The 14,050-nt window shown below is 43.0% G+C and overlaps 1 protein-coding gene across 1 annotated transcript in view; it reads left to right on the forward strand.

Annotated features, from left to right (window-relative positions):
- Positions 1-14,050, forward strand: part of LOC115458183 (vomeronasal type-2 receptor 26-like) — a 34,364-nt gene that overhangs the window by 11,559 nt on the left and 8,755 nt on the right. Inside the window, exons 3-5 of the mRNA XM_030188044.1 lie at positions 6,318-7,139; positions 13,082-13,309; positions 13,629-13,752. Of these exons, the coding sequence (XP_030043904.1) occupies positions 6,318-7,139; positions 13,082-13,309; positions 13,629-13,752 (1,174 nt within the window). The remainder of the gene's footprint in view (positions 1-6,317; positions 7,140-13,081; positions 13,310-13,628; positions 13,753-14,050) is intronic.

A 14,050-nucleotide genomic window follows, 5' to 3' on the forward strand; every position in this document is an offset into this window, starting at 1 on the left:
GCACTGGTCCCCCTCACTTGCCAGAACACCAACCGGGCACCCTAGGGGGCACTTGTAACAATTAAAAAAAATAAATTAAATACCTCCCAAGTCCATAGCTCCCATCCCTTGGGTGCTGAGCCCCTCAAATCCCCCCACAAAGCCCACTGCCCACAACTCTACACCATTACCATCCAGCTCATTTTCGAAAGTGATCGCCGGCCATCTTCCGACATAAATTGGGAGATGGCTGGCGATCTCGGAAAAGCGGCGAAATCGGTATAATCGAAAGCTGCTTTTTTGACAGCATCGCTGCTTTCCCGTCGTCTCGCTGGTGAAAGTTCAAAGGGGCGTGTCGCCGGTGAAGTTAAGGGGGGATATGGGCGGGCATGGGTGTGGCTACCAGATGGCAAGCTTTCACGGATAATGGGAAAAAAAAGCGGCAATAAGCAGTATTTCGCCGGCTTTACTTGGTCCTTTTATTTTCACAACCAAGCCTCAAAAAGGTGCCCCAACTGACCAGATGACCACTGGAGGGAATGGGGGATGACCTCCCCGTACTCCCCCAGTGCTCACCAACCCCCTCCCATACTAAAAAAATAAAAATAAAGCACTTTTTTGCCAGCCTCAAATGTCATACCCAGGTCCCTGATAGCAGTATGCAAGTCCCTGAAGCAGTTTTTAATGGGTGCAGTGCACTTCAGGCAGGCAGACCCAGGTCCATCCCCCCTCCAACTGTTACACTTGTGGTGCAAAGTGTTGAGCCCTCCAAACCCCCCAACACCCACTGTACCCACATGTAAGTGCCCCCTTCACCCATAAGGGCTAGGGTAGTGGAGTAGAGGTATGAGGAGTGGGTTTGGGGGGGATTTGGGGGGCTCAGCACCCAAGGTAAGGGAGATATACACCTGGGAGCTTTTTTTGTATTTTTTAAACATTTTTAGAAGAGCCCCCTAGGGTGCCCTGGCATGTGAGGGGGACCAGTGCATTACAAATGCTGGCTCCTCCCACGACCAAATGCCTTGGATTTCGCCGGGTTTGAGATGGCTGGCATTTTTTTTCCATTATCGCTGAAAAACAAAACCAGCCATCTCAAACCCGGCAAACTCTGGCATTTGGTCGGGCTAAACCGTATTATCAAAAAAAAAGATGGCCGGCCATCTTTTTCAATAATATGGTTCCGGCCAGCTGTTGCACCGGTGCCAAAATAGATCGCCGGCGATCTATTTTGCCGGCGATGTTCGATTATGCCCCTCCATAGCACTTATGGCTGAAGGGGGGTACCTACATGTGGGTACAGTGGGTTTGGGGGCAGTTTGGAAGGCTCCCATTTACCACCACAAGTGTAACAGGTGGGGGGGGATGGGCCTGGGTCCACCTGGGTGAAGTCCACTGCACCCACTAACAACTGCTCCAGGGACCTGCATACTGCTGTGATGGAGCTGGGTACCACTTGTAACCACTCGCCTCTACCTACCCTCCTCTCTTCCTTCCCGTTCACATTAATTGATTTGATTTGCTTACTTTATTTATTTTTTGCCTATTAGATTGTAAGCTCTTTGAGCAGGGACTGTCTTTCTTCTATGTTTGTGCAGCGCTGCGTATGCCTTGTAGCGCTATAGAAATGCTAAATAATAGTAGTAGTAGTAGTAGTAGTAGGGTATGGCATTTGAGGCTGGCATAGAGGCTGGCAAAAAATGTTGTTAAAGTTATTTTTTTTATGCTGGGAGGGGGTTAGTGACCACTGGGGGAGTCAGGGGTGATCATCCCCGATTCCCTCCAGTGGTCATGTGGTCATTTAAGGCACTTTTTTGGGACTTGTTCGTGAAAAAAAAGGGTCCAGTAAAAATGACCCAAATTCGCGCTAAAAACGCCTTTCTTTTTTTATCGGCCAAAGGCGCCCATCTCTCCTTGGCCGATAAACACGCCCCAGTCCCGCCTTCACCACGCCTCTGACACGCCCCCGTCAACTTTGCCCATTTCCGCCGCAGATTGCAGTTGAAGACACCCAAAATTGGCTTTCGATTATACCGATTTGGGCGCCTTTGCGAGATGAGCGCCTATCTCCCGATTTGGGTCGAAATCTGGGCGCCCATCACTTTTGAGAATAAGACTGTTGGTATTTCCTTGTCTCTGGAAGGCTCACAATCTGAGTTGGTACTGTAGTCCTGTCCCTTGCCCCATAGGAGGGGAAGACATTTCAGCTCTTGGAGGTAAATGCAAGAGAGACAATTAGACTCAGATAAGGCACAACCAAATTTATTGGTATTTCTCTAAGCTAATACAAAATAATTGTTCTCTCTGGAGCAGGATGTCACCCAGAAAAGCCAGACACAAAGACTGAATAACAAAATCTGCTCAGCAAAGCCTTCTCATTCTGTACTTATATACTAATACAAGTTTAATTTCTCCTAAATCATAAGATTTCCCTTATTCTAACTTATTGTTCGTATAAGGACTTTCCTGTTTTCTTCCATTACACATATATGGTTATATTCTGTTATTTTTTTTCTCATTATACAAAAATGTCCATTTCCTTTATTCTGCAGGAAAACAGAAGAACAGTAACCCTTGTGGGCACACACAAACCAAACAGTCACAACAAGGGTGACTAAAGAAAGAGCAGCAGACGATGTCCAAACCAACATCTTTATTATATCATCCAATACTCTCCACAAAATCGTGTTTCGGCCCACAAGGGCCTTCCTCAGGAGTCTTAATGTGGATGTTTGCTGTAGTCAAATAAAATTGAAAGCTATACAGATGGAGTCCAATATCTTGCTGCTGTTTTCAGAGTAAATAGTTTGGATTTCAAAGTGCAAGTTTTGCATTTTTGAAATCCAAGTGATTTACTCTGAAATCGTGGCGAGTCTTAGATGATATAATAAAGATGTTGGTTTGGACATCTGCTGCTCTTTCTTTAGTCACCCTTGTTGTGACTGTTTCATTGCCTTTATTCTACCATCCTCTCCTGCTTGTGTTCACATGCACACAGTGATCATTGGTTAATCCCTTATCTGTAAAGCATGATCCCAACATACAGTACTATACCAGCAAACAAAAACAAGTAGCATGAAACACCTGGCTTTCCTGTTTACCAAGCACATATTTGTGGAGGAACATCTCCTTCTTTGGAGGGGTCCTCAGTCTTGCTTCACCATCAAGGTTATATCAATTTTTGTCTGCCATATATGGGCCACTTAGCCTCAAATTTTCATGGTTTCTCCTTGTCATGTGATTTACCAGAAGTGCATACCAATATTTGCTATTTACTGATCATGCACTCTGTACACACGGAGAAACAAAACTTATGCTACTTATAGGCCTATTACTACTACTACTACTTAACATTTCTAAAGCACTACTAGGGTTACGCAGCGCTGTACAATTTAACATAGAGGGACAGTCCCTGCTCAAGGAGCTTACAATCTAAAAGACAAGTGAACAGTCAGTCCGAAAGGGGAAATGGAGAGTTGTGATTTCTCCAAGATTACAAGGAGCAGGAGTGGGATTTGAAATGGCCACCTCTGAATATCAAGACAGGTGGTCTAACCACTAGACTACTCCTTCACTCCAATTGTGATGTCTCAGACTTTATTATATACAAGAGTCCATATAGGTGCAGTGTAACACAATTTTGGAGATGACAAAATAGCCAGTCTGGATCCCTTTCCTACAGGGCCGGTCCAACCCAGTAAGCGAGGTAAGCATGGCAGGAGGGCGCCGACCTCTGGAGGCCGCCGCCGCGCCATGCTTACCCTCACCGGTTACCTCAGCTCCCGGACCCCGACAGCAGCCCTGCTTTCGGTTTCCTGCTCCAGTATTTAAACGAAGGTCTCGCAGGTGATTAATGGGTAAACATTAGCAAGCGGGCGGAGGGTGGAACCGATCGTTGGAGGCAGGGATTGATATGTGTGCGCTCCTATGGGGCATGGAGTTCAGAGATTGATGTGTCCGCGGCCCTATAGAATGCAGCAGCCGAAGAGGTGTCGGATCGGGTGCTTGAGGGCTATGGTGGTCACGCTATGGGCACTGCGAGCTTGAGCATGGTTCTTCTGTTCTTGGCAGGGGTCGGGGTGCTCGCGCTCAGGCACCTGAGGGATTCGGAGTCGTTACTGGTGGAGGGCTGCACCCCGTGGCAGACTTACAAGGCAAGTCTGGATAACAACACTCACAAGGTGAGAAGGGGGGAGAGGAATCTTCTGATATTTGGAGTTCAGGAATTGGGTGCTGCTGGGACTGGGGGGAGCAAGAACAGGGTGTTGGCATTGGGATTCAGGAATTGGGTGCTGCTGGGACTGGGGGGAGCAGGTGGATGGAGGGGAGGGGAGAGGAGAGTTGCTGGACATTGATGGAGGGGAGGGCAGGGAGAGAATTGTTGGACATGGATGGAGGGGAGGGAAGGGAAGACAGGAAGGATATGCACATGGATGGAGGGGGAGAGAAGAAATTCAGGACATGGATGGAGGGAAGGGAAGACAGAGGAAGGAGATGCACATGGATAGAGGGGAAGGGAAAGAAGAAATGCTGGACATGGATGGATGGAGGGGAGGGCAGGGGGGAGGAGGGCTGCTGGACATGGGTGGACGGAGGAGAGGGCAGGGGGGAGAAGGACTGCTAGACTAGAGGGAAGGGAGAGAGAAGAAATGCTGGACATGGATGGAGGGGAGGGAAAGGGGAGAGGATGGTTGCTGGACATGGGTGGATGGAGGGGAGGGCAGGGGAGAGAAGGGCTGCTGGACATGGGTGGATGAAGGAGAGGGCAGGGGGTAGGAGGGCTGCTGGACATGGGTGGATGGAGGAGAGGGAAGGGAGAGAAGAAATGCTGGACATGGATGAATGGAGGGGAGGGCAGGGGAGAGGAGGGTTGCTGGACATGGGTGGATGGAGGGGAGGGAAGGGAGAGAGAAGAAATGCTGGACATGGATGGAGGGGAGGGAAGAGTGAGGAAGGAGATGAGATGAGGGAAAAGGAAGAGAGGAGAAAAACTGCACATGGATGAAGAAATAGGCAGAAGCTGGATCCACTAGACAGTCAAGTCTGCAGAGGACCCAGCTTTTACTTACAGATGTAGGGCAAGAAATGAAGAAGAAAGGCAGAAAGTAAAGCAATAAATGGAAAGGAAGCCCTGGAAACAGAGTTAAGAGGACAGATAGCAGCAGAATCAGATACTGGGCCAGCATGATCAGAAAATCAAAGTCACCAGACAACAAAGGTAGAAAAAAAATCAATTTATTTTCATTTTAGTGTTTGTAATATGTCCACTTTGAGAACTTACATCTGCTATCTTATTTTGCAATGTATAGCAATGTGTTTCTTTCTGTTTTTCTGGTATTGTGCTGCATGCAGAGTCTAAGTTCTTAGGATTTCAGATTAATTTTTGAAGAATTTGAAGAGGGGCTATTTCTGTTCTGCATGTGTGACTGCAAGGCCAAGTGTATAGGGATCTGTTTGTTAGATTCTGAGATTTTGCTAACACATTGTTTTCAGAGTTGGCAAGACTGTCTGTTCTCATAATTCATGGTCTGTATGCTAGTTTGGTTTGTGTCATTTTGAGTATAATGGAGCTGTAACAGCTTACATAAATGATTTATAATGAAAACAAAAAAAAACCACTTTATTTTTCTTCTATATTGGTGTAATATTTTCAATGATGTCATGGCTGGTAAAAGGGCTGTGACTACTGTAGAGGTGGAGCCATAGTAATCCCATCCCTGGATGGGTAGGGGCGCCGACTAATAGGCTGCAGGAGGGCGCCAGAAACCTTAGGACCGGCCATGCTTTCCTAAGCTCTCTGCTTTAGCAGTGATTATTTATTTTTCTTTGTAGCTTGCTTATTAACTAATTTCATTCATTTACTCACAACTGAGGGCAGACTGACAAGCTTGAAATTTCAGACTCCTCCTTACTTTTACATGTGTGAATATAAATACCATCCACTCATCTTCAGTCCTCTGAATCCATTCTGAATACGTAAAAAGTATTGAAAAGGTCAGATAGTGTTTTTCTGAGCTTCCTGCAAATATAAACATAGAAAATGACGGCATATAAGACCACATGACCCATCCAGTCTGCCTACCCAGAGCATCCATTAACTCTTCTTCCCCCTTAGAGGCCATATGTACTTTCCATGAACTTTCTTGAAGTCACATACAGTCTTCATCTCCATCTCCTGCACCGGGGATGGGGGAGGGGGGTTATTCCACAAATTCTCCCTCCTTTCGATGTCAAAATATTTCCTTAAGTTACTTATGCAAAATGTTGGACTTAAAAAAAGAAAAATAAGAAATCCTTAATAGAGAGAATAAACCGGGTCCTCTGTCTTTTTTTAATTACAGATAAGCTATGGATCTATGGATCTACAGTTCAATGATCGGACTGAATTTCCATTCTTTTATCGCACTGTCCCAAATGATTATTCACAGTTCAGTGGTATGATTCAGCTCCTGAATTTCTTCAGATGGAACTGGGTGGGGATTCTCACCTCAGATGATGAGGGTGATCAGCGAGGCAGTGAACAACTGAAGAAGGAGATTATCAGGAGTGGTAGCTGTGTGGCTTTTCTGGAAATGATACCCTTGGCTTTGTTCCTTACAGATCAACAGATTGCAAGACTGGACTGGATTTTTGATATGATCCAGAAGTCACTGGCCAATGTAGTTATTATGTATAGCACTTCTAATTACCTGACATCTTTAATCTGCAACAAGGGGCATCAGAAATTTAAACTTGCTGGAAAACAGTGGGTCCTCTCTACTGCCGTGTCTTCCCTTAATGAATTACACAGCATCCACATCCCAAGATGTGTCATATTCAATGGTTCTCTAGGGTTTGCCATCCCTAAAGGAGAGATTCTGGGTTTTAAGGATTTCCTTTACAATATTTATCCATCCACATTCCCAGATCCCTTTATTGTACAGTCATTGTGGAGAGAGGCTTTCTTTTGTGAACTGCCATACAGGCCTCTACCCACAGGTTTTCCTGAATGCACAGGAAAGGAGAGATTGTCTGACTTTTCTGTTTCAGAATTTGATGTGGATAATTTCCGGCTCACTTACAGTATTTATCTCTCAGTCTATGCAATGGCTCATGCCTTGAAAAACATGTTCACAGTCAAGCATCAACATTTGGAGCATAGAATTGAATTTTTGCCGTGGAAGGTAAATTAATTCTAATTGATTCTTTGCTAATATGTATAATGCTTTATCTTCTTCTTAAATATTCTTTGTTGCTAACATAATAAAAGTGTATGCAGACAAAACCAACTTAAATTATACCCTTCTGTCCCTTTTCACGCCACTCTTGTCACTGTTTTCGCCACCCACTGACCTAAATTTTGTTGGCCTCCAGTTCTATAAGATTAGCAATGTCTGCTACTACTACTACTACTACTATTTAGCATTTCTATAGCGCTACAAGGTGTACGCAGCGCTGCACAAACATAGAAGACAGTCCCTGCTCAAAGAGCTTACAATCTAATAGACAAAAAACAAAGTAAGCAAATCAAATCAATTAATGTGTACAGGAAGGAGGAGAGGAGGGTAGGTGGAGGCGAGTGGTTACAAGTGGTTACGAGTCAAAAGCAATGCTTTAGGTCCCCATGCTATCGGTTGCCTCTTGGTTATTACAGTAGGCTTTGATCCTGATGAACTGGGTTCAGTTCCCACTACAGTTCCTTGTGACACTGGGTAAGTCGTTTAGCCCTCCATTGCCCCAGGTACAAAATAAGTACCTGTATATAATATGTAAACTGCTTTGATTGTAACCACAGAAAGGCAGTATATCAAATCCCATCCCCTTTCCCTTTTTACAATTAAATATGGTACTGTAATATATGTTTCAGTAGTTTCTACTAATAACAACAATTTGGAAGGTGATGAAGCACTTATAAATCTCAAAATATCCACAATATATACCTCTCATCGATTAGCAGGCAGTTCAATCAAAACTATATCAGTCATGCACATTTGCATATAGACACAAAGAGGAAAAAGTTTCAATCGATCCCTGCTATCTCACACAGTCATAGCACTTTTGAGTTCCATTGAATGTCATCAGCATTAAAAAATACCACTTTTGTGTTGTTTTTAATTCAAGAAATCATAATATGCTCTACTAAAAATTATTTCCAAAATAGCTGTGCTTAACTTACAAGTTTTCCAACCACCGCAATAGTCCGACGGTGGCCAGCGTTTCATTCTCTGCTTCAGGGACTTCAGACCAGACAATCAGTAAATAGGAGCAAAAGGTTTTCAATAACTCAGGGAGCTCTTCTCAGACTAGCTCTCATGAACTAGCATATCTCCAGCTCTTAATATCTTGCATTAACTGACTGATATAGCTTTGCTTTAACTGCCTGCTAATCGATGAGAGGTATATATTGTAGATCTTTTGAGATTTATATGGTATATATTGTAGATCTTTTGAGATTTATAGGAGTGGAGGAGTGGCCTAGTGGTTAGGGTGGTGGACTTTGGTCCTGGAGAGCTGAGAAACTGAGCTTGATTCCCACTTCAGGCACAGGCAGCTCCTTGTGACTCTGGTCAAGTCACTTAACCCTCCATTGCCCCATGTATGCCGCACTGAGCCTGCCATGAGTAGAAAAGCACAGGGTACAAATGTAACAAAAAAAAAAATACTGCAATATAAATTTCAAAGGATCCACAATATATACCTCTCATCAATTAGTACTTCATCACCTTCCAAACTATTGTTATTAGTGGAAACTACTGAAACATTTAATGCGGTACCATATTTAATTGTAAAAACGGAAAGGGGACTTGATAATGTCTTACCTTAAAAGCCAAGTTAAGAGCTGGAGCTACTAGCATGGAGTTACAGTAGCTCAGTGAGAGCTAGTCTGAGAAGAGCTCACTGAGTTATTAAAAACGTTTTGCTCCTGCTTACTGATTGCCACAAATCCATGAAGCAGAGAAAGAAACGCTGGCCACCGTCGGATTATTGTGGTGGTTGGAAAACTTGTAAGTTAAGTACAGCTATTTTGGAAATAATTTGCAGTACATCATATTTTGATTTTTTTAAATTAAAAATAGCACAAAAGAGGTATTTTTAATGCCAGTGATAGACAATGGAACCCCAAGGTGCTATGATTATGTGAGATAGCAGGTGTCGACTGAAACGTTTTCCTCTTTGTGACTATATGCAAATGTGCATGACTGATATAGTTTTGTTTGAACTGCCTGCTAATCGATGAGAGGTATATATTATGGATAATTTAAGAACTTTAATATATGTAACAAGTAATTCAGATGTATGTGCTAATCAAAAGATTGCCTTCCTAATTGCATCTGAGAACATAAAGGTCGACCATGCTATTCCTTAATGTGTACTTATAGCTATGGTACCACTCAGTAGAAGCAGGCTTTGCCTACTCTGTTATGTCTCCTACCCATTGTAGATATATTACATTAGTATACCAGCAACCTTGTACCACCTTTCAGAGCAGAATTTGTGTGACTTATAAATAAAAGATTGCATATAAAGATCACTATGAAATTTGATCATGCAGCACATGAGCCATAAATTATCAAGCAAAATGATCAAAGTTTTATCACAGGAAACTGATGGAAACGTTTGGTGCAAGCAAATCATCTCAGTAATGGACGATATTATGACAGCACGCATATCTACACTATAAATTAAATTGTACTCATTGCTAATTTCTTTTTTCAAAACATGAATCCGCCATATATTGATAACTACTCAGAATTAATATTCTGTAGGTGGGGAGGGAGGCTGCCTAAAAATATCCTGATTATTGATCCATATACCTTTAAGCGGACAGTCACCCAGCCTATCTATTTACTACTACTACTTATCATTTCTATAGCGCTACTAGACGTACGCAGCGCTGTACACTTGAACATGAAAAGACAGTCCCTGCTCGACAGAGCTTACAATCTAATTAGGACAGACAAACAGGACAAATAAGAGATAAGGGAATATCTATTTAAGTCAAACTAGTGACTATGTAGTTCTAGTAACATTATCTAGTTAGAGTTAAATATTGCTGTTGTTTGTATAGCTTTTAATCCAGCTCTAGGAGCCCTCCTATACTAAAATACATACATTTTACATTATATCAACTCAGCCAGACAAAATGTATCCATTTACTGATGAGAATCTATTTTTTTAGAAAACACTTATATGTTCACTAAAATGCTTTTGAATATCTTCTTGCTACTTTCTATAAGAGCGGATGACTTAAAATCTGATTCACTTCTGAAACATATCACCAATGAAAAATGAACTGTTTAAAAATAATGATAAGAAAAAAATCAATTTGCAAATTGTTTTGTTTATATTGTCCATTGGGTCTCATATGAATAGACCATGAATCCACGTGGCTTGTAGAACTTTCACAAGATTTATGTGATTCACATGGAGAAATATTACTACTACTACTATTTAGCATTTCTATAGCGCTACAAGGCATACGCAGCGCTGAACAAACATAGAAGAAAGACAGTCCCTGCTCAAAGAGCTTACAATCTAATAGACAAAAAATAAATAAAGTAAGCAAATCAAATCAATGTGAACGGGAAGGAAGAGAGGAGGGTAGGTGGAGGCGAGTGGTTACAAGTGGTTACGAGTCAAAAGCAATGTTAAAGAGGTGGGATTTCAGTCTAGATTTAAAGGTGGCCAAGGATGGGGCAAGACGTAGGGGCTCAGGAAGTTTATTCCAGGCGTAGGGTGCAGCGAGACAGAAGGCGCGAAGTCTGGAGTTGGCAGTAGTGGAGAAGGGAACAGATAAGAAGGATTTATCCATGGAGCGGAGTGCAGGGGAAGGGGTGTAGGGAAGGACGAGTGTGGAGAGATACTGGGGAGCAGCAGAGTGAGTACATTTATAGGTTAGTAGAAGAAGTTTGAACAGGATGCGAAAACGGATAGGGAGCCAGTGAAGGGTCTTGAGGAGAGGGGTAGTATGAGTAAAGCGACCCTGGCGGAAGATGAGATGGGCAGCAGAGTTTTGAACTGACTGGAGAGGGGAGAGGTGACTGAGTGGGAGGCCAGCAAAAAGCAGATTGCAGTAGTCTAAACGAGAGGTGACAAGGGTGTGGATGAGGGTTTTGGTAGAGTGCTCGGAAAGAAAGGGGCAGATTTTACGGATGTTGTAAAGAAAGAAACGACAGGTCTTGGCAATCTGCTGGATATGAGCAGAGAAGGAGAGAGAAGAGTCAAAGATGACCCCAAGGTTTCGAGCTGAGGAGACAGGGAGAATGAGAGAGCTATCAACAGAAATAGAAAACGGGGGGAGCGGGGAGGTGGGTTTGGGGGGTAAAATGAGAAGCTCGGTTTTGGTCATATTTAATTTCAGGTGGCGTTGAGACATCCAGACAGCAATGTCAGACAAGCACGCTGAAACTTTGGTTTGGATGCAAGGTGAGATATCAGGGGTAGAAAGGTAGATTTGGGAGTCATCAGCATAGAGATGGTAGAAAAAGCCATGGGATGAGATTAATGAACTAAGGGAAGAAGTGTAGATAGAAAAGAGGAGGGGACCAAGAACAGAACCCTGAGGTACGCCGACAGGCAGAGGGATAGAAGTAGAAGAGGATCCACCAGAGTGAACACTAAAGGTGCGGAGGGAGAGGTAGGAAGAGAACCAGGAAAGGACAGAGCCCTGGAATCCAAGTGAGGACAGGGTATCGAGAAGTATGCAGTGATCGACAGTGTCAAAAGCAGCGGAAAGATCAAGAAGAATGAGGATGGAATATTGACCTCTGGATTTAGCCAGTAATAGGTCATTGGAGACTTTAGTAAGCGCAGTTTTGGTTGAGTGGAGAGGGCGAAAACCAGATTGTAGTGGGTCAAGAATAGCATGTGAGGAGAGAAAATCAAGGCAGCGGCGGTGAACAGCACGCTCAAGTAATTTGGAGAGAAAAGGAAGGAGGGAGATGGGTCGGTAATTAGAGGGACAAGTAGGGTCGAGTGAAGGCTTCTTATGACATCTAAGTTCTATTTTGGGCTTTTTGCATTAAGCATCCCGAATCCAGGCTATAAAATTGAAAATATAGATGTTTCCATATGTTCAAAAATACAGAAAATAGACATATAGAAATAAAACATCTGCAAACAGCCACACAAAACATTCTCAGAGGATGAAAATAGACAACATAGAATGTCCATCATTTGTAGATGTTACTGCATGTATTAAAAAAACATGCACGGTAATAGCAGGATGTCCCCTCCATGAACGAATGTCCATACATATATAGCTCTGCATGTGGAAGAATGTTCATTCTCAGAGCAAAATGTCTTTAAGGCTTGAGCCCAATTACAGTATTCCAGAGACACAGCTCCTGACTGAGCTCTGATTAAGGCACAGAAGGTACCTCTTTAAATGGCATAACCATCTGCCCTCCAGGAATGTCTCCATAATGGCCTGGACCCTAATATGAGACATCCTGGCAAGGTAAGTTTCCAGCAATGCCTGCCCCCTCCTCCGAATGACAGCCCCATGAATGTACCAGCACTGGACATGAGAAGGGTTAGGCAATGAAGTCCCCCTCCTGTTGTACTTCTTGTTACAGTTGCACATGTAAGAGCTCCTTCACCAATCCATGCTCTTACTGAATTCCCTCATTCAAGAGTAATCAGGGATATATATATGCACATCCATAAATATAATCAATGTCCACATCCAATGCCCAGAAATTATAGGGGCTACCTTTGAACCACCATAGAGTTTTAAAATTTAGTCAATGAAGTTTTTGCAAAAATGGTGCCCCCCTGGGGTGCCCTGGCATGTGAGGGGGACCAGTGCATTACAAATGCGGGCTCCTCCCATGACCAAATGCCTTGGATTTTGTCGGGTTTGAGATGGCCGGCATTTTTTTCCATTATCGCTGAAAAACAAAACCGGCGATCTCAAGCACGGCGAACTCTGGCATTTGGCCGTGCTAAACCGTATTATCGAAAAAAAAGATTGCCAGCCATCTTTTTCGATAATACGGTTCCGGCCAGCTGTTGCGCCGCCGCCACAATAGATCGCCGGCGATCTATTTTGCTGGCGACATTCGATTATGCTACTCCACATTATTCCACAAGAAATTTCTAATTCATTTGTTTTCATTTTTAGCTCAACCAATACATTAAGAGGGTTCGCTTTAAAACCCCGAACGGACATGAGATCCTCTTTAATGAAAATGGAGAAGTTCCCACTACATACGACATTATAAACTGGGTCATGTTTTCCGGTTGGGCTTACACCAGCATCAATGTTGGAAGCTTCAACCCCTCAGCTCCTAAGGATCAACAGCTCACTATGAACCAAAGTGCCATCTTCTGGAATCCACACTTCAAGCAGGCTTGGAATTATTTATTTACAATTATTTATTTACATAGAAAATTTCTTGCATCTGTAAAAGTAGCTCAACAGTGGAAAAATCCACAATTCCAGAAATAACATGTATAGAATGTTTGTACGTTTGGGAAGCTTGCCGGGTGCCCTTGTCCTGGATTGGCCGCTGTTGTGGACAGGATGCTGGGCTCGATGGACCCTTGGTCTTTTCCCAGTGTGGCATTACTTACGTACTTATGTAGGATGGGGTAAGAAGGGGCAGAGGAGATTTCATTAGATAAAGTAGAAAAATTACTTAGCTTCTCTCTTTTCATCCTTTCCTCAGACTCCTCGTTCTGTGTGTTCAGAAAGCTGTGCTTCTGGGTACAGGAAAGTCTTCGATAAACAGAAACCAATATGCTGCTTTGACTGTTTCCCTTGTGCAGAAGGAGAATATTCTAACAGAACAGGTAGGTGAAACACCATAACGTGTAGGATGAATGCAATGCCTGCACATATCAAGTGACACGTATAGATGTAAACAAGTATACAGTGCATAATTCCATAAAGAAAACCCTAACATTATATAACAAATACATGTGTAAATATCACCAAATTCTTTTTTATTGTCTGTATTGTTTGCATTTACGATTATGTATGTTTTGTTTGTTCTTTGCTCTGTATATTGGTGGATTATAAATAATAAATCTAAATCTAAACATACAAATATGGATGCCAAATATCAAGTTAGACAAAATTCTGTAAATG

This window comes from Microcaecilia unicolor, chromosome 14 (assembly GCF_901765095.1).
Source record: "Microcaecilia unicolor chromosome 14, aMicUni1.1, whole genome shotgun sequence".
Lineage (NCBI taxonomy): Eukaryota > Metazoa > Chordata > Amphibia > Gymnophiona > Siphonopidae > Microcaecilia > Microcaecilia unicolor.